At 48.8% G+C, this 18,584-nt stretch overlaps 7 protein-coding genes across 7 annotated transcripts; 4 read left to right on the top strand and 3 right to left on the bottom strand.

Annotated features, from left to right (window-relative positions):
- The first annotated feature begins 971 nt into the window (after positions 1 to 971).
- On the top strand, positions 972 to 3,284 carry N7537_004277 (WASP family protein). The gene is made up of 3 exons (XM_056895334.1): positions 972 to 1,203; positions 1,264 to 3,007; positions 3,061 to 3,284. Exons 1-3 carry the CDS (start codon positions 994 to 996, stop codon positions 3,090 to 3,092), a joined length of 1,986 nt encoding a protein of 661 aa, XP_056755082.1. The 5' UTR covers positions 972 to 993; the 3' UTR covers positions 3,093 to 3,284.
- A 249-nt stretch (positions 3,285 to 3,533) lies between these two features.
- Positions 3,534 to 5,114, top strand: N7537_004276 (F-box protein; the record flags this gene model as incomplete). Its single annotated transcript, XM_056895333.1, has 1 exon — positions 3,534 to 5,114. The coding sequence occupies one exon, from the start codon at positions 3,534 to 3,536 to the stop codon at positions 5,112 to 5,114; it is 1,581 nt and encodes a 526-aa protein (XP_056755081.1).
- A 198-nt stretch (positions 5,115 to 5,312) lies between these two features.
- N7537_004275 (CorA family magnesium transporter) lies at positions 5,313 to 7,185 on the top strand (the record flags this gene model as incomplete). Its single annotated transcript, XM_056895332.1, has 3 exons — positions 5,313 to 5,861; positions 5,924 to 6,564; positions 6,615 to 7,185. The coding sequence occupies 3 exons, from the start codon at positions 5,313 to 5,315 to the stop codon at positions 7,183 to 7,185; spliced, it is 1,761 nt and encodes a 586-aa protein (XP_056755080.1).
- Positions 7,186 to 7,712: 527 nt separating this feature from the next.
- Positions 7,713 to 8,864, bottom strand: trm44 (tRNA (uracil) methyltransferase; the record flags this gene model as incomplete). Its single annotated transcript, XM_056895331.1, has 1 exon — positions 7,713 to 8,864. One exon carries the CDS (start codon positions 8,862 to 8,864, stop codon positions 7,713 to 7,715), a length of 1,152 nt encoding a protein of 383 aa, XP_056755079.1.
- Positions 8,865 to 9,941: 1,077 nt separating this feature from the next.
- N7537_004273 (histidine phosphatase family protein) lies at positions 9,942 to 10,930 on the top strand (the record flags this gene model as incomplete). Its single annotated transcript, XM_056895330.1, has 4 exons — positions 9,942 to 10,124; positions 10,192 to 10,455; positions 10,570 to 10,785; positions 10,867 to 10,930. The coding sequence occupies exons 1-4, from the start codon at positions 9,949 to 9,951 to the stop codon at positions 10,928 to 10,930; spliced, it is 720 nt and encodes a 239-aa protein (XP_056755078.1). The 5' UTR covers positions 9,942 to 9,948.
- A 196-nt stretch (positions 10,931 to 11,126) lies between these two features.
- Positions 11,127 to 11,555, bottom strand: N7537_004272 (DASH complex subunit HSK3 family protein; the record flags this gene model as incomplete). Its single annotated transcript, XM_056895329.1, has 1 exon — positions 11,127 to 11,555. One exon carries the CDS (start codon positions 11,553 to 11,555, stop codon positions 11,127 to 11,129), a length of 429 nt encoding a protein of 142 aa, XP_056755077.1.
- Positions 11,556 to 12,725: 1,170 nt separating this feature from the next.
- N7537_004271 (ketopantoate reductase family protein) lies at positions 12,726 to 15,371 on the bottom strand (the record flags this gene model as incomplete). The annotated part of the gene is made up of 5 exons (XM_056895328.1): positions 15,231 to 15,371; positions 15,030 to 15,150; positions 14,938 to 14,978; positions 14,438 to 14,867; positions 12,726 to 14,382 (listed from the first exon to the last, which is right to left on the bottom strand). The coding sequence occupies exons 1-5, from the start codon at positions 15,262 to 15,264 to the stop codon at positions 12,726 to 12,728; spliced, it is 2,283 nt and encodes a 760-aa protein (XP_056755076.1). The 5' UTR covers positions 15,265 to 15,371.
- Positions 15,372 to 18,584: the final 3,213 nt, after the last annotated feature.

Raw genomic sequence — 18,584 nt, 5'->3', positions numbered from 1 at the left:
CGTCGGTGGTCAGATTGCAACAAATAGCATGATACAAGTTAGAAGTTGCCTAAACATCGCTTTTCCATAAAGAACCTTGGAAACAAGAACAAAATGCAATTGTATCTCTAATTTTTTTTGGTTATTTTTAGTAGGTACTACAGGGTGCAAGGAGCACAACTTTGGGGTATGTCGTAGAGTAGCTATGATTTGATTAAAATGCTAGTCATGATATTAATATCATGGATTTACAAGCACGAGGCAATGGCTTTTGCCTTAAGTAAATACTAGCTTTTTACCTAGTTGCGACAATGATCCATACATACATAGTCAATATAGGTATGTAAGTATTACTAGTCGAAAAAATACATATTCTTCTTAACACATTTATATATTTACCTAATGATCCATGGTCACATACACCACATAGTCTAGAAATGAAGTGAGGTTATCTTTGAATAGTTCCTTGTATGAAAGACATAGCACACACTGAAATGGGCACGATAAACCGCATTTCGCAATCTCATCACTTGTGAAGAGCATGTCAACAATATTCTGTTAATTTGTATTTTCAGGATGGTTGATTCCGGATTTAAGATATCAAAATATCCAACAGGAAAAATCCCTAAGTACATATGTTTGTAGTGACCACTTTGAATAGTACAAGAAATGTACCACGTGCCGGTATGGCGGTGCTGCGGTAGGCCTAGGTCACTCCGGTGTATATTGGGTCCGCCCCGCCTACGTCTTCTCACCTCCGGTTCATCCTCTCCAACTCTCAAGGCAACCGCCGGTCGGCTCCTCTCTATAACACCTCGGCCTTCGAATCTAATCAATTGAGAAAGAAACCCTGTACCTTCCACCACTACCGTATCAGTCGGTGTGTTGAGGGCGCCAGTTCATCCTTCGAAGTCACCTGCACGGCTGCAATGTGTGCTCTACTCACGTAACCACCCTTCGAACTATCACCTACCTTTCCCCTCTCCATTTTGTGGGGAAACACCTCGATTCACCATGCCCTCCATTCTCAGTGACGCCGACAAGGAAACTGTTAAGCGGAATGTCCCCAAACCCGCCAACAAGATCCTCGCCGTAGCTGTCGCGCGACTCTACGTCGCCTACCCGGATGGACAGAAATGGACATATACCGGAATTCAAGGGGCTGTTGTCCTCTGCAATGACCTTGTGGGAAGGACTTTTTGGCTTAAAATAGTCGATGTCTCGGTAGGCTGTCCACACTGGTGTTGGAGATAAGAGTAAAAGTGCTGACAATGCTTTATGCAGCCCGCTGGTAGGGGTGTGATCTGGGATCAGGAGATCTATGACAACTTCGCTTACAACCAGGACCGAACCTTCTTTCATACATTCGAGCTCGAAGCCTGCCCCGCCGGCCTGTCCTTTGTCGACGAGAAGGAGGCCAAGACCTTTATCAAGAAGGTGCATGAGCGGGAGAAACATGCAAGTAAAGAGACCACCAAGACTCCTTTCACATCTACTCGAGGCCAGGGACCTGCTCCTGTTACCAATGGGAAAGTAGGACGGTCTTTGTTTGGCAGCTTGTTGCATCGATCGAACCCGGCTCCGAGTACACCAGCACCGACAGCCCCTGCGCCTTCGATACAGGTTGCTCCTCCTCCGATGTTGTCCCCAAGCCCGCCGCCAGCTAAGCCAGATTTACCATTTGATACGAGTGACCCCTCTTGGAAAGGACTGCTAGATGAGCTTAAGGGGATGGGAATTACCGAAGACCAAATTGCCGAGAATTCTGATTTCATCAAAGCTTGGATTGACCAGAAACAGGCAGCGGCGGCCGAGTCTGCTCCTGCTGAGGATCATAATAAGCCAAAGGCTGCCCCTCCACCGCCACCTTCTGCACCTCCCGCTCCGAGAGTAACCTCGATCAGTCCCCAAGACACGGGTTCCAGCTCGACAAGCAGACGGGGACCGCCGCCGCCGCCGCCGTCACGGAAAACACGTTCTGAAGCACCAGAAGAATCGGTTTCCCTCCCCCCTCGTGAGCCATCCCCGCCTGCGCGACGATTCAATGCGCCGCCTCCATTTGCAGACGCAGGGAAATTCGCAGAGCCCGCTGGCCCTGTACCTCCTCGGCGTCCACGCGCAATTTCGAACGTCAATGCTGGGCCTCCACCGCCCCCACGACCACCAAAGACACCGATGGACGATAGCCAATATAATCAATCGAGTCAATCTCGATTTGGGGTACCACCGCCTTTCTCTGGTGACCGCAAGGTGTCTGCGCCACCGGCACCCCCCAGCCGTAGCCCTGCACCAGGTGGCCCTCCCCCTCCGCCGCCTCGCACAGCAAGCCCAGCAGCACCACCCCAACTGCCCCCCAAAGTGCCGTCCATGACCACTGCAACGGGACCTCCTCCTCCACCCGCCAGAGGCCCTATTTCACCCCCACTTCCACCCCCACCAGCGCCTCGACCTGTGCCAGCTGCACCGTCTTCTCCTGCGGCAGCTCCTCCCCCTCCTCCTCCACCAAGAGGACCAGTTTCGCCTCCCCCTGCCCCGCCCTCGGCACCTACGTATTCTCCTAGCATTCCTCCTCCACCGCCTCCGCCGCCTAGCTCTGCAGCACCCGGTGGCCCCCCACCCCCTCCGCCTCCGGGCCGTGGTGGCCCCTCAATGCCTCCCCCTCCCCCTCCGGCGCCTGTTTCGGGGGCACCAGGTGGACCGCCACCGCCACCTCCACCACCTGGGGCACCTGGAGGTGGTGCTCCTCCTCCACCTCCACCCCCTGGTGGTGCTGCGCCACCATTGCCAAAGCCAACTGGTGGGCACACCGATCTGCTAGCGTCCATTCGAGCCTCCGGTGGCCATGGAGGCGGAGGCTTGCGCAAGGTCAAGGATACGGAAAAGAAAGATCGAAGTCAAGCTATGGTACCCGGTGGTGCTAACGAGTCGTCGGCTACAAGCCCCAATGCAGGAGGAGCCCCGCAAGGTGGTTTGGCCGGCGCATTGCAAGATGCTCTCAACAAGCGAAAACAGAGAGTCAGTGGAAGTGGTATGTCAATTCCAACACGTAAACGCGGATCTGTGTGCTAACTATGTTGGTAGATGACGAGAAAGACAACGACGACGATTGGTGAGCGGTTAGTTTTCGGTGGGATTGTTCAAGTATTTCAAGATACCAATGGCTTTTGCGCATTCTTGCGAGCATTGAGCATTCTGTTTCTTGGTCCAGCGTTTTGCCTAAAAGTTTGGTTTCAAGTGTCAACAAAAGAGGGGCAATGCACTTTGTATATAGCTTTCAATGGTAGATGCAGTGGATGTGAGAGATAGTCCCAGTATGAGGAAGTAGATATGTCTTTTTATTCTCTTTCTTTTAGTCCAATCTTCTAATGCTATGGCCAAGTGGAGTTTAGCTTACACCGCCATAAATGATAGGCCCATTTACCAGGGCTGCGCTTAACTTTTACTATCATCTCCAAGACTACCTACAAAGTAAAGCCTGGTCCATCTTTTGTCCATCTCCTGTATCATAGTCACTAATTTCGAATTTTGCTTCAAAAAATCCCTTTTCATCTGAGATGAAGCCTGATCCTCCATCTCTTGGGTCTTTGCCTGTTGAAATTCTGTGCTCTATCTTCCGTCTCTTGGACCCCATTGGCCTCATATCCACCAGCCAAACCAACTCCAAATTCCGCACAGTGGTTCAACCACAGCGAGCTCATCTACTGGAGAGATTGCTTGAACTTGAATGCCAAGAAGAAATCGGAGGAGTCACGCCCGTCTTTCGATCGAGGGACAACCATCTTGACCCTGACTTCACGTCCAAAGAATGGTATTATGCGCGTTGGGCATGTGGTGTCTGTCTCCATATGCTTCCACATACAGCCTTTGACAACCATTATATTCTACGACTGCAGTACCGCAAGCCATTGCCAGGATCTGCAGCAGCGAGTTCTTACACGAGCTGGGAGCCAACAAGAGAAGGGAAACCCCGCAAACAGTACCATCCACACAAACAATCCAACTCCAAGGATGAGGACCGGAAAATACGGCGTCGATATTATCTCGCCTCCAAGTGCAATACATTAAGATCGAACCATCCCGTGCACGATAGGGCTGCAAGATTGGCCAGCTTCCAGGACAGCGGGATGATCACATTCCAAGGCTTTAGTCTGGATGAATACTGTAGTATTACACAAGAGGAAGAGCAGGTTCTTCTAGACCACGAAGCACGCCTCATTGAGAGAGAGCGCTGCGGCTTCAAGCGGCACCTGCGCAAGTGCAACGAATGTCGTTTCCGGCGTGGTGAACTTTCATCTATTGTGCAGCGAGGCACAGACAAGGTGCCTATAGTGCCGAGCCGTCGCCTACCATTTTCCAGTGCCTTGGACCGATCTTTCCCAGGTTTTTCTGCCATAATGAGAAGAAGTGTGAGCCCGACCGCGAATGCCCCAGTTCAATGCGTGTACCGCAATGACGTTTTTTATTCTCTCTGGACTATGTATATGTTGCGATGCCCTGGATGTTCGCGCTGGCAGGAAATGCGCGCGTTTCGTCTGGGTGCCACTTTCAATCACTGGATACCTACCACCAACCCTGCCTCGGACTTCAAAAACTGGGACGAAACCAAAATCACCGGGAGGTTCATTGATGGTTTGTCCTGTAACCATTGTTTTGCTAGATATCAGGGGCGCGAAAAGCTTCGTGAAATACTTGTGAGATGGTTGGACTGCTGCTTGGATAACGAGCGACGGCGGCTAGGATATCTGCTTTTGGGTGGCTGGGAGAGGTTGTTAAGACGATACCAGCGACTTGAGCAGGTAAGAGACATCATTGAGGTTAGAAATGTCGTTTTGGGCATTCAGCCTGTCGTTGCAAAGGTTCAGAAAGATCATGATTATCTCAGAATTGGCCTCGCCGATATCTTGACGTTGAGGCGGGGCTTTCATGAGTGGGTTACCGTGTGGGAGAACTTAGACTCCGAAACTCGAAGCCATTTGGAACACAACCCTTGGGATGAAATATGGTTTCACAACAATGAGGTGATTGAGGCACACTTGATTTGGGTGATTCAATGCAAAAGGGAAATAATGGAGAAGGACAAGGATGATGACCTGGTTGGCTGGGCACTGAGCCGACAAGGAAATGCTTTAACTTAAGCAGTTGGTAGCATTTCAATACGTAGATAGAATTGGTATTTCAAATCACAGAGTACAAGACATTTGAGTGTTTTTATATTGATTGTATACTCCGTTACATCCTGATTTATCGGGTCAACATTGTTCCGGGCAACGGAAAAAAGCGTATCTGATCTGATCGGGAGAACTTGCATACAGCTGCGTCGATAATCCAGAGACATGCTGTCTCCGAGGCTGTCTGCGCCTTCTGCCTCTTTATTGCGCTTTCTACGATCACAGTCTGGGTTCTCTGCCGCACTATCAGCATGCGCTTATCCGAAGCGTCTTGCCAGCCGCAATAAAGGCTTCTCGACAGGACCATCCCCGAAACTCTCGAGCTGGACGCGTCTCGATGTTCCCCATGGCCCCGCAACACTTGATACCACGATTTCCAGCAATAAACATGGGAAACCGAACCCCACTAGAGCAACAGTGTTCCCGGCATTGGTGCCCAAGCAGATGAATTTCTCGCGTCATGCGTCAACCAAAAGCCGACCCTTTCTCCGACGGCTTTTCGATCTCAAGCGGAATAAAGCCTGCGACTACAAGAATCAGGGCCCGACTAACCCTGGACTTATGGACGAAGGGACGGAGGGGATGTTTAATATTGGCCGCAGCCTATCAGCTAAGGCGTCAAATGAACTGCGAATTCGATGTACGGAGTTTGATATCAATGGAGACGTCACCCTCGTGAACGGAGAGTTCCGGAAGCAGGAGCTGATTGCCAAGGTTGGTAAAGAGGACTCGAGTTTGAGGGTTTAACATTTGCTAACAGATGAATCACGATACAGTATGGCCTTCTTCCTCGAGATCTACGCAAGATTGATTCGTCGACTCTCCCTCATATCCTAGTGCGACCTAGGGCAATCCTCATAAATCTCTTGCATTTGCGAGTGCTCATTAAAGCGGATCGGGTACTCGTATTCGACGCATACGGATCAACAGACTCATACATGCAATCGCTGTTTATCTACGATCTAGAAGGAAAGCTTCGCCAGAGACAATCCCAGGGTGCCGCTCAGCCTAGTCAATCACTGCCGTACGAGTTTCGCGCGCTGGAAGCCGTTCTCATTAGTGTCACGAGTGGACTGGAGGAGGAGTTTAATGGAGTGAGAGATCCCGTCGTGCGAGTTCTTCGTGCGCTCGAGGAGGACATTGACCGAGATAAGCTCCGGCACCTCTTGATCTACTCCAAGAAACTAGGTACATTTGAGCAGAAAGCTCGCCTGGTACGAGATGCCATTGATGATCTGCTGGAGGCCGATGATGACTTGGCAGCGATGTACTTATCTGAGAGATCAGTCGGAAAAGAGCGAGAAGAGGATGACCATCAAGAAGTGGAAATGCTTCTGGAGTCATACCACAAAGTGTGCGATGAGATTGTTCAGGCCAGTGGCAATTTGGTGACGAATATTCGCAATACGGAAGAAGTGTAAGTTTGATCGTTCATTATATGCGAAAGGCACCTCTAACACAACTCAGAGTCAAAGCTATTCTCGACGCCAACCGCAACTCGCTCATGCTCATGGATCTCAAATTTAGCATTGGGACACTCGGCCTCGCAACAGGGACATTATTCTCTGCTCTCTACGGCATGAACTTGAAGAATTTCATTGAAGAATCAGACTTTGGTTTCGGAGGTGTCTCCGTGGTCTGCTTTGCTCTGACTGGGCTAGTTTGTGTCTACGGCCTCTCCAAACTGCGCAAGCTTCAACGGGTCCGCATGTGGGGTGAATCCGGCGTAGGAGGCTCTACTTTTGCCCCCCTGTCCCCAAAGCGCAGCGCACTCGGTGGGAATCGCAATAACTGGCGCGCCGATTCAATCGAACCGGTCTGGGGCAGTCTCCCAGGGGAAGGCCGATCTGAGCGCATGAGACGCCTCAAAGAGAATTCAGCTATGGCTGCCGCACAAGCTGCATCGAGAAACTTAAAATCGACATCTGCCAATTCCCAGGCTGCTATGCAGGCATCAGCTACGGCTTCTAAAAATGCTCGTGCGGGAAATGGCAACGGTGATGGAAAAGAGACCGTTTGCCCTGAAGGTTCAACCTAATGCATGATGCGCAGTGATTAAAGTATGCCTGACGGTTTGATTGCCTCAATGAGAGCCTGGGCGTTTTGATTTGGATCTTCAACTAATAGCAACGGAGTTGGAGAGGTCTGTAACATTATTGTACATTAACAAACTCCTTTCTCTATCCCCCCACTCTATAGTTTATATTTTGTCTATGAATAGATCTAGAGCATATCTGATGAAATATCAATACGATTCGTCTCGCTATGTGAATTATCATTTTCCTTCAAAAGGACCGTCCTATCTCATTGGAGCCATGTAGTAGTTGCTGATCTCCCTGGTAATCTTTAACCTATAAAGATTTTCATGCATGCCCTATCAACACCCATGTGCTTAGCCCCCGCGTACATGATTCGGAGCCAAAAGATAGGCCTTTTAGTGTTAAACACCACGATTTTGTGCCAGTGGGTTTTTAGAACCTCGATGTGGTCTTCCAGCCTATCATTAGTCCTTTATCGTCAACCTATGAATGCTATTGACAGATGGTTAGTTTTATTTGGGTATCTTTATCTAACTTGGTGCATTGTCCCCTGTCCCCGGTGAAGGCTCTTCGTCCGTTCAACCCAGAGCTTAGCAGCTACCTGAATGCCACCATCCTTGGAGCATTCACGCTCAACCACTTCTATGATATTCTTCAAGACTGCATCCCCTGGGTCTCGGTTTGTTAGAGAATCCGTAGAACCCGAGTTCTTTAGCCACTCCCTTGTGACCTGCTGTCGACCTCCAATCAACGCCATGTTTATCGCACCAGGAGTACGTAACCATGCCTTCTCAACACTGAACCCGATTTCCTCGGCAATGCTCACTGTTTTTGCAGCGAGAGATCCAATCATTGAATTCAGAAACCCGCTCTCGGTCTTCTCTTCGATCTTGATCGCACGAAGTGCCCTCAAATCCCCAGACGCCGGCTGTAGATTCTGCTCCATGGCATCATCAACTTTCCATGCGGCAGTATTTCCATTCGCACTCTTCTGTATTGGAGCGCCCTCTTTTGGCGGAGGATAGCGATACGAAGAACCAGCAAGTGAACGAGAACAGCACGGGACCACAAAGAATGGCAATGGCGACGAGGGACTTGATAGGGCAGCCATTATAGGAGTCCATACGGTGAGCTCATCTGCGTGGTCGGATATGATAAATGTATTTTCTGCGAAATCGCCTGTGTGTATCTCCACGCCAATCTTTTGCAAGTCCAGTACATCCACAAAAGGCCGAGGGATAAAGATTCTCTCTTCCAGGCATTCCTGTATCTCGGCTGGGAATGTCTCCCAGGATTTTCGACGGCAGGCGTCAAAGCCTAAACCCTTGTATCCTTCCATGAGGAGTACGTACACGAGAATACCATTCCCACAAGCCAGGTCCACGAACCCTGGGAACGGCACTGCGTCTCTCAATGACTGATCTTGTTCTGTTGCTGGTATAGCGCCGTACATGCTCCTCCACGTTTCAATCAGGCATGCAGCAAGAGACAGCTGCTCAAGGACTTGGTTGGGTGATTCAAGTTGTTCAACCCAATTCTGGCTCAGCTTTTCTGCATACTGGAGTTTCAGCCGAGTGTATGTGTTTCGAATGAGATGTGCTGAGACAATGTCCCCATCTTGATTATCTCGCTCAACCCAATCCAGGCTCACATTCCTCGACGTGAGTCGGTGTTCCATGTCGGTGATGTGGATGAACGTGAGCGTGGATGAGTTTGCCTGGCAGAATACTCGACAACTTGGCCTTCCCACTTGATGCAAAGAGTACAAACAAAGCGGAGAGAAAGGCGGTAGACTTCTATAAAAGCATTAGATGGGAGGCCAGAGAGAGGGCAACTGAGTGGTCTATACATACTCTGTAGTTAAATGGGTATCCTAGGCCTGGGTGGTCAACATAGCCTTAACGTCAGTCATAACAAGCGATAGAGGACCATGGTCATATGGCCAAGTTGTGTACCAGATTAGTTGATTGGAACAAAACAGAACCTTGAGGCCTACCATAGATGTATGTAAAATATCCTGTAAGACAAAGTGTATTCACATAGTCCACAACCCCCAATGTGCAAGAGTCATAACTACATGCTGAAAAGGTGCTATAAACACCTAAACCTCATAGAAGAGAAAGACAATACGTTCTCCAACTCAATTTCTCTCAGTTCGCATACACCGCTAAGCCAAAAAAGAGAGAGGAAAAAATTATCAACCTACACCAAGTCCAAAATGAAGCTGATCTAACATCCCCTCCTTGCCCTAACTCTCCTCCTCCCAGCAACCATAGCTGGCCTCCCCACCTCACGCCCTCCTACCGAAGAACTCCAAGCTCACAGACCCCACTGGGCCTTTGACCTGTTTTAGAACAAGTACTGCGTCGGCACTACGGTCACCTACGCGCCCATCTCATGGAAGAAGACAGCTCAAAGTTTTGAGGTGTCTTGTCAGTGGTAACTTGATATCCCTTTTTTTTTTTTTTTTTGGTGGGGGTGGGGTGGGCTATTCGGCATGCTAAGAGGGTTAGACCAGAAGGAAAGATTTGTTTTAAATGTTTAATTTACTAAAAAGCCAAGCCGAATAGTTGAAGATCAACTGCTGATCTTTTGTAACTTCAATGTATGGTAGAAAAAGGGTGATAAGCCTGTTATCGGGGGTCCACCATGACGCAAATGAGAGAGCCCTGGCCCTGAACTTGTACTTGAACCGGATTCTCTTTTCTTTCTCGTTTTCTTCCTTTTCATTATATTCACTATATTCAATTCAAATACATACAATGGCTCCTCGATGCTTTATCATCCGCCACGGCGAGACAGAATGGTCGCTTAATGGCCGACACACCGGTCTCACCGATCTGCCACTGACAGCCAATGGAGAGAAGCGCATTCAAGCAACAGGCAAAGCCCTCGTCGGAAACGACAGACTCGTTGTTCCCAAGAAGCTTGTTCATGTGTAAGATATACCTCGTCTACACTACTGACACTATTCCACTCCGAAGGTATCTAACACGCTGTTCTAGCTTTGTCTCACCCCGCACCCGGGCCCAGCGCACCCTAGAGCTCCTCGAGCTTGGCTGTCGGGGACGAATGCCTTGGAGCGAACAGGGGAAGCCCGAACACAGTGAAGCGATCCGGACCGAGGCTGAGGTTGAGGTTACGGAGGCGATTAGAGAGTGGGATTACGGGGACTATGAGGGGTTGACAAGCAAGCAGATCCGCGAGCAGCGGGCTGAGAGGGGCGAGGGGCCGTGGAATATTTGGACAGATGGGTGTCCCGGTGGAGAGTAAGTACTTCTTTTCTTCTTTATCTTATGATTCTAGGGCTTGATTCCCGCTAAGCGTTAAACATTGCCATGGTGTCGCCTTCCCATGCTAACATTCATTCCCCCTCCTGCCAGATCCCCTGAGGATGTCATTCGCCGCCTCGATGCTCTGATCGATGAGATTAAGAACAAATACCAGCGTCCCTGCTTCGAGAACCCGGATGAACCCAAGGGCGATGTTCTTGTCGTTGCCCACGGCCATATCCTACGTGCCTTCGCCATGCGCTGGACTGGAAAGCCGTTGACGGAAACATCACTGATTCTCGAGGCTGGTGGTATAGGAACACTCAGGTAAGGCTCGGACTTGAAGCAGAGACAACTTCCTCTTCTGCCGTAGTTTTAAGGAGCACAGCTAACATGATTGGGAAATAGCTATGAACACCATAGCATCGATGAGCCAGCGATCATTCTCGGTGGTCAATTCGTGGTGGAATGAGATGACATGTCGGTTAGATAGAGGAAACACGGGAGAAAGGAGGTCATATCTCTGCTGTTAGACATTGGACATATGTTAGCATAAGTCATGGAAATCACCACCCACAGCCTATTGTATAGCACCGCAACACAATCATGACCAGTCCGACTCACCATATCATATCAAATCAATACTCGATCATTGATAGTTCATCAATTCAATCCTCATCACTCTCCTCCCTCTTGATTTCCCCTTCCTGGGAATCAGCCTTCTTATCTTTGTCCGCATTTCCCTTTACCCCCTCCTCTCCCAGAATCTTCGCAGACCCCATGAACAGCGCCCCAGAATATCCACCTAGGAAGCGCATGTCCCCCGCCTGTACGGCGGTCATGCGAAGTAGGTTCTCTGTGTCGGCGAGGTTGGCGTTGAGCTGTGCGAGCTGAGAATGGAGGTGGGCATATTGCCGCGATTTGGCAGCGGACATAGAAGGGGTCGAGGAATTGGAGTTGTAATTGGGGGTGTATGTGGTGTTTGGGTTGGTATTGAATGTGTGGGTTGCTGTTGTGTTGTAGTTGCCGCTTCCTGGGAGGGTGGAGCGGGAGTAGGTGGTGTTTGATTCTTGGCGGCGGTGGATTGGAGGTGGCATTTTGAGTATGATTTGTTTTTGAACCCGACTTAAGTGGGGGGGATGGTTTTGGATTCGGGATGTGGTTTTGCTTGTGTACAGGCTGAGTTCTGTCTGAGGTTCCAAGATTGTGTTAGTTGTTGACATTACTTGACCGCGGGATTGTTTACTATCAGACGATCACGTGCTGATACAGATACTCTCTATTTTATACTTCGAACAGAACGTCCATGTGCATTCGAATTTATCTTATTTATTTGACTAACACGTACTTAGACTATCATAAACTGTAGCAAGCTCGATAATATAACGGAAAGGCCTATGAATTCATGTGCTCTTGGGAGGAATAAGATGATGTTCAAAAGACACAGCGAATCTGACAACTGCAGTGCACCATGTATTAATTTTCTCTGCAAAGCGCGAACCCAGCAAGCAGATCAACACAACTCAATGAACCGAATAAATTCACCCTCCCACTCTTTTGGAATGCGCCAGAGACCAGACCAGACCACACCACAATAAAAGACGAGGCTGGTTGATGAGACAAGAAAAAGACATGGCAAATGAAGGAAATACCCAGGGGGAGCGAATGGTGATAAAACAGACAAAATGAAGACAATAGGCGTATACTAGTCTAGATGGGAGGGGAAAGGAATGCGCCAGCTGGTATTATACAGTCATGCAGAGAGATGAAAAGGCGGACAGGAGAGCCGACAACGACGCTATATCGACATGCTGTAAAGATGAAAAAGGTGGAAGAGAAACAACAAGGATAAGGATGTCCAGTTTAGGCTCGCGTAGTGGCCTCATTAAAAATCGATAATGCCACGAAACAGGATGAGTATCGATGCAGAGCAAATCACACAAAAAAAAGACAAAACTCGCACGCACACCTCGTTATCCCAACCACACTCCGAAACAGAAAACAAAAAAAAAGAGCAACGAATACCCCTATGTCCCTCATGTATATGTAAAGAAGCAAACAGCAGAGTATTAACCTGTGCTTCGAGAGCACGGGACCGAAGAATAAAGTCCCCGCATAATGACACCATGATGCAAAAAAGGTCCAAACATGACCAATTTTCGGCGGACGACGATCGTCCAAGCCGAGGAAGAATGCAATGCCGAAAAGGGAATTCAATCATGGAACGCCAGTCAGCCATTGGGAAAAGCGGACGGAGAAGGGTCTTCTTAGCGAACGGGCGCCGCGACCCCTTGACCGCCGAGGCTTACCTGACTGCTGTGAGATGAGGGTTCGGAATCAATATTTGCACTGGCTCCACTATCACCACTCCCCGCGCTGGCGCTCGCACTTCCGGTCAGATTCTGGTTCTTGGGAGGACCCTTAGCGGGGAACGCGTTGCTCACCCCATAGTGTTGCTCAACTTGCTGCGGCCCAGCCGCGTTTCCTTGTCCCGGAGGGTACCGCGACACCGGCGTACGCATGTTACCAGGAGGTGACGGCTGGCCATTGTGAGGTCCACCAGGGGGGCCGAGACTGTGTTCACGCGCAATTGGAGGGCGGCCCATCCGGGGGCCTCCTGGGCCAGGGGGTCCCGGGGGTCCGCCGAAGGGAATTACAGGAGTCTGGCTGTTTCGCCGGCTCTGTGGGAAGGGTCGAGGTGGATAGTCGCCCATATGGCTAGCTGTTAAAGAATTGGCTCGAGAATCCGCGTGCATCTGGTTTCGGTCAACGGCTCCATATCTGTTGGAGGAGTAGCTCATCATGGGATTATCCATGAGGGAATCATGGAGACCCGGGATTTCTTGCATCACCCGGTCGCTCGCGCGTTTTCTGCCAAAGTAGCGGAAAGCCGATGAAGGGCGGTTGCCTCCAGAGGGAGGGGCTACACCGAATTCGGGGTTTTTACGGAACTGGCTGTGGTTGGGGCCCTTGCGCCCTCGGCGGGAAGTCATGCTCATCATGTCGACACTGTCAGGGTCAATGTGGGGAATCCCCATATTATTCATTGGGTCGAAGTAATCCTCGTCTTCTTCATCAAAGGCCGTAGCAGGGCGGGAGGGAGTCGGTCCACGACGTCCTGGGCCAGGAGGCCCCCGACGCATGCCCATCTCCTGTTCACGCAGCTGTAGTTCACGTTGACGAAGAGCCAGCTCGCGCTCCCGTAATGTCAATTCAGGAGGGCCAGGTGCTGGCTCGGGGTACCCATTTCCATTCTGAGGCGGTATAGTCGGTTCGCCCTGTTCATCATAGACAACCAGATGGCTGAATTCTTCAAGTCCCTCCAATGATGGGTCGCGTTGAACTCGGTTGGGGGGTGGCATCGGCATCGGTCCACCTGGGCCTCTCGGCATCATACCAGGGGGTGGACCTCGTCTTTGTTGCGGGGGCATGCTCATTCCCGAGGGTGTTCGGCTTCCACGCATGGATTGCGGGGCACCATTCGTCATGGGTCGTTGCTGTGGAGGCGCGGAAGACAATCGAGGAGGCGGCTGATTCATGACGGATGCAGGTGGGGACTCCTGTCGGGACTTGTTCTGGTTTGCGATATTGACGTGATGTAGCATTGCATACATTGTTTCGATTCGGGGAATGCGAACGTTGGATTCGATTGCCAACTTGATTGGTGACCCTAGGAAAGTCTCAACCTCCATGGGGCGTCGACCTTGGAAATCTGAGTACATTGTAGTCGGAGGGTCCAACGCAATCATTTTTTGGACCGTCTTATCCCGGAAATCGCTGGGGAATGAGCAACCTTGTGCAGAGGCGAGCTCCATCATCTCGTCAATGATGCCCATTACCAGTGGACGAACACCGGTTTTTTCGAGGAGTTGTGTATGATTCGGGGTGTCGAACACGACACTTGCAGGATGGAACGCGATCGGGCTGGGAGACGTTTAGCATGCAAATTCCGAATCCAAGCGAATCCGAAGAAACTCACCCTATCATACGGTCGAACTGCTCCTGTCTGATATTATCCGAAACCTTGCAGTCGACCTGCCCAGAGTTCAAAGTCATTGCCAATGCCGCCGCCATGTCATTCTGGATTGAGGTCGGGATGGAGGAAGATTTGTTGGTTGTGCCCACGTGAATCTCGCTCGAGCTCAGATGTTCGAACTCGCTAGGGCCCGTTTGGGAGATCTCCACGTTGGAAACGAGAGAAAGGATAACGTTGGTGGGGTATCTTTGCTCAAGATGGGCTTCAATGCCGAGAGTATTTGTTGTATTCACCAGAATACAAGTGTGCTGTGGAGTGACAACGGATTCAATCACGGAGGCAAGATCGTAGACATCTGGCAGGGCTTTCACGCAGAGGATGACATAGTCGTAGGCATTTTCACGGGATGAAGCTTCTTCGGGAGCACGAACAACTAGAAAGCGGGACAGGTCAGCCGGGGCTCTGACCAGGGCTCAAGCCAAGTGGTGATATTAAAATCTCACCATGTCGGGGTTTGAATCGTTCGTTGCCGAATGCTTTTGATCTGCGGAGGGGATTAGCCAACTGGCTGTGACACAAGAACCTGGATACATACTTAAATGAGACACCGTATTGAGACACGGCGTCAAATCCAGATTTCCAGACTAGCGTAACGTCGCAGGAGGTTGTCGCCTGAAGTCGCCATGAGAGGAAGGCAGAGATCGCATTGCCACCGACTACACAGACCTTGATTAGATGACGAACCATCTTTTCGTGATACCCCAGACGTTAATATCTAGGTTGAAGTTGAACTCACCGGACAGAATGCGCAGACGTGGAGGAGGAGCCATCTCTCAGATCTGGAAGGAACTGGGCGGGAAAGTCCCAGGTCAAAAGGTACAAGTTCCCTATAACACGAGAAAACGAGAGAATGGAAGGAAAAAAGAGAGAGTGGGTGAAGGATAGGGAGGGAAGAGAAAATGGGGGACAAAAAAAAAAGGGAAGGAGAGTTGTAATCAGGAAGGATGAAATTCGAATGGAAGTTTAGACCCGGGGGGGCAAAGCAGGAAAAGACAGGGTTGTCCAAGTTTCTTTTTTGCCGTGTCAGTTATCTTCTCTCTATTTCTCTCTCTTGACTTCACGCTTTAGGACAAGAAAAAAAAAGAGAAGGTAAAAAACGATCGAATGCGATCGGTCAACAAAATATCTTTTTCTTTTTCTCCTTGATACTTGCAAGCCTTCAATGATCGTGGATCCCCCTCAGTCCGGAAACGGAAATCAAGGAGCGATAAGAATTATTTTGACGGAATAGAGATGGATGCAGATGTTCTTGATCTTATTGTCTTATTGATCTTGTTGATCTTTCTTCATGTTACTCTCTTTCCGTCTATTTTGGTCGATACACACTGTTGGGACCCATTCTACTATACAACAAAGAGTCTAGCCTTCATATCATCTGGCCATGCGGCTCTCCAATACACAGAACAATGAAGATTGGGATTTTTCTTATATAACTAGGTACTGTATAGTAAATATTTCAACATTCATGTAGTTAGATAAATCTGCAGTTCAATTATAGCAGTTATATTTATGATAAATGTATACAGTTGAGAGTTGGGTATGTACTCTGTACATATTGATCCTTGATAAGTCTGATGCTATATTTAACTTCCAAAGTTAATTTCTTTTTTTTTTTCGATACAGACCAATACTGTAATTTTCAAATTTGACTTTGCTGGCCCACAAACGTTCTCTTCGATCTGCTTCTGGCCTTAAATTTATTTTTTTTTCTTTTTTTTTTTCCTTCTCGCACATATGTGTTCTTTTTTGAAGTCTTTCGTTCTGGGGGATTATACTCGAACGACGCGTTGTATGCCGCGTCCCTGGTCTCGTCATCTACCTCCACTCTAAAAACCCACAGCCTATGTTGTATATACTCCGTATCTCGGAACCGACGTTAGGCATGGTACTCCGTAGATAATATGGAGACCTGTCAACGAAAGAATATCCTATAATCGGGAATCCCAAGTACTTTTGTTCCTGGACAAATTGTGGTCTTAATCTTCCAGTATAGTTCCCATTTACAAAATAAACAGCAACTTATATCTCCGGTTACTAAGATCAAAACAATGTATCGGGCACATTCTTTGAACCGGTCCAAGGGATAGGTCTGGTTCGGCTCCGAAATCCCATACATGGCATCAAGTGTGCATGTATATGGTACCTGAGTCGGTACCTGGGGTGGTTCACACCACATGCATATGAACGCATCAATTTTGTATCCTTGATCGACATTCAATTGATAACTAGACTGGTGTACCACAGAAAGTAGCCACCGGGCATTGTACATCGCATGTTGTACGACTTGGAACAACGGTAAGAGGGGTTGGATATCCCCTCTTCCTCCCCGCCGCGACATTCTCTTGAACCTTGGAAAGAATGTTGTATTTCTGGAGGTTATCGTGATACAAAAGAGTGAAAAAGGGTACCGACCCCGATACTGAGGTAAATATTTAGATCTTCGAATCTTTGGGTCATTTTGGACTCGTTCGAACTACCCAACTTGGGAGGGTAGCTCACCAATCCGGCATAAAAGACAGTCGGAGAGAATTACAAGGGATGTTCAAGATCAACCGCCCGCATGCCTTGGAAGGGGGAGGCGGTGTTGATAATCCCGGCATACCAAAGTAGTGATCGACACGCGTGCCGAAGCAATGATGCTTGCAGCTTGTCCGCATCAAGGGATCGATCCCAAGATTCTTTTTGATATCGGGGGATTTTTTTTTTCTGGTTCATTCAATCTGATAATAACATTAAAAAAAATAGTCCTGGTATTTTATGGCATGTTCAAAAGAGTATGAAACGCAACCAATGGCTGCAATAGCTGCAATAGCTGCAATGTGTCCCTACTGTTCCAGACCAACATAAAAGGGCTAGAATATGGATCAGTCACATCTCCTGTTGGCTGGGGTCTATCACTTGGAACCAGTCCAGATCTCTGGGGGAGTATGCAACGTAATAATACGGCAAATCTGCATGTGCACAAATAATACCCCGTTGTGCAGGTGGAACCACAATGATGACAATACATTCGACACCTCTCTTCTCTCGGAGCCGGGAATAGACGGAACAGACTAGATAGCATTGTACATTCTATGCTGTACGGAGTATTTCGCGCAAGATAGACACATTCAAACGCCGATATGTGGCCATGCCGACAGGTGGCAGGGGTACGAACCACGTTTGCGGAGACCCAGAAACAGATCTTCAATATCAGAGCATCATATATAACTTTGTTGCTCTCCCTCAGCCACAATCGATCTTGGCTTCGAATGATTTTATTTAGGGGAAAGCCACAGATGTCATGACATCGTAGCCTCGAATATCGTAATTTGGCCTTAAATTGGACTGGATACTTCGCATATACAACATATGTATACGGAGTATGAGTACCATATTACGTACCATGTTTACCATGTTTACCATTTTTTACCATTTTTTACCATATATTAATCAATCTCGAATGCAAGCCTCGTTCCACTGAAACCAATTTAATCTTACAGGGGCCCTGAGTGGCCCTTATGTTGTAGGTGCGGTTATGGTCGAATTTCCTCGGAACCTGGCGGATGTAAAATAAAAAAGGAGAGAAAAGTGTGATTGGAATTGTGAATCGTACAGAAAATACTCCGTACTAAGAGGGTCCCTCGATCGTATCAGTGCACAGTCATTGGCCTATCATAATTTCTGATCGACTTCGTCTCACGCTATTGCTCGTTGTGCCTACAACATAGTTGATTGGGTTAGCGTGGTTGAGATAAACGGAGCTATGTATTTCGTACTACGAAGTCGAATAATGTGGATATTGTAGCTACTTCGTATGTGTTCCGTGCATTGTAGCTATGTACTTCGTACTTGGTTACGAATATGAAGCATTTTCAAACCATGGGCGAACGCCGCAGACTCTGCACATCTTCGTATGAGATAGAGCCATTCACAACAGCCGACACTAGAACGAGACAGCCCCCTGGTGAACAGTGGAGTGAAAATCTGAGACAAGGTTTGGAGGGTGTTTGGCCTGTCTCTCTGCCTTATTTTCTTAATGCGCTACCTAGTTAGTGCCTTTCCATCTTCTGGTGCTTTGGGCTAAGCCACTTTTTGGGGTTTGACTTGG

This window comes from Penicillium hordei (assembly GCF_028827395.1).
Source record: "Penicillium hordei strain IBT 12815 chromosome Unknown utg000002l_segment0_segment0, whole genome shotgun sequence".
Taxonomy (NCBI): Eukaryota; Fungi; Ascomycota; class Eurotiomycetes; order Eurotiales; family Aspergillaceae; genus Penicillium; species Penicillium hordei.
This window is presented reverse-complemented; position numbering and strand designations above follow the sequence as displayed.

Bases quoted from the DNA above. Each gene is read 5' to 3' on its own strand.
- N7537_004277 (XM_056895334.1), top strand. From the start codon at position 994: ATGCCCTCCATTCTCAGTGACGCCGACAAGGAAACTGTTAAGCGGAAT. The intron at 1,204-1,263 runs GTAGGCTGTCCA...TGCTTTATGCAG, and splicing joins TTAAAATAGTCGATGTCTCG to CCCGCTGGTAGGGGTGTGAT. The intron at 3,008-3,060 runs GTATGTCAATTC...CTATGTTGGTAG, and splicing joins ACAGAGAGTCAGTGGAAGTG to ATGACGAGAAAGACAACGAC.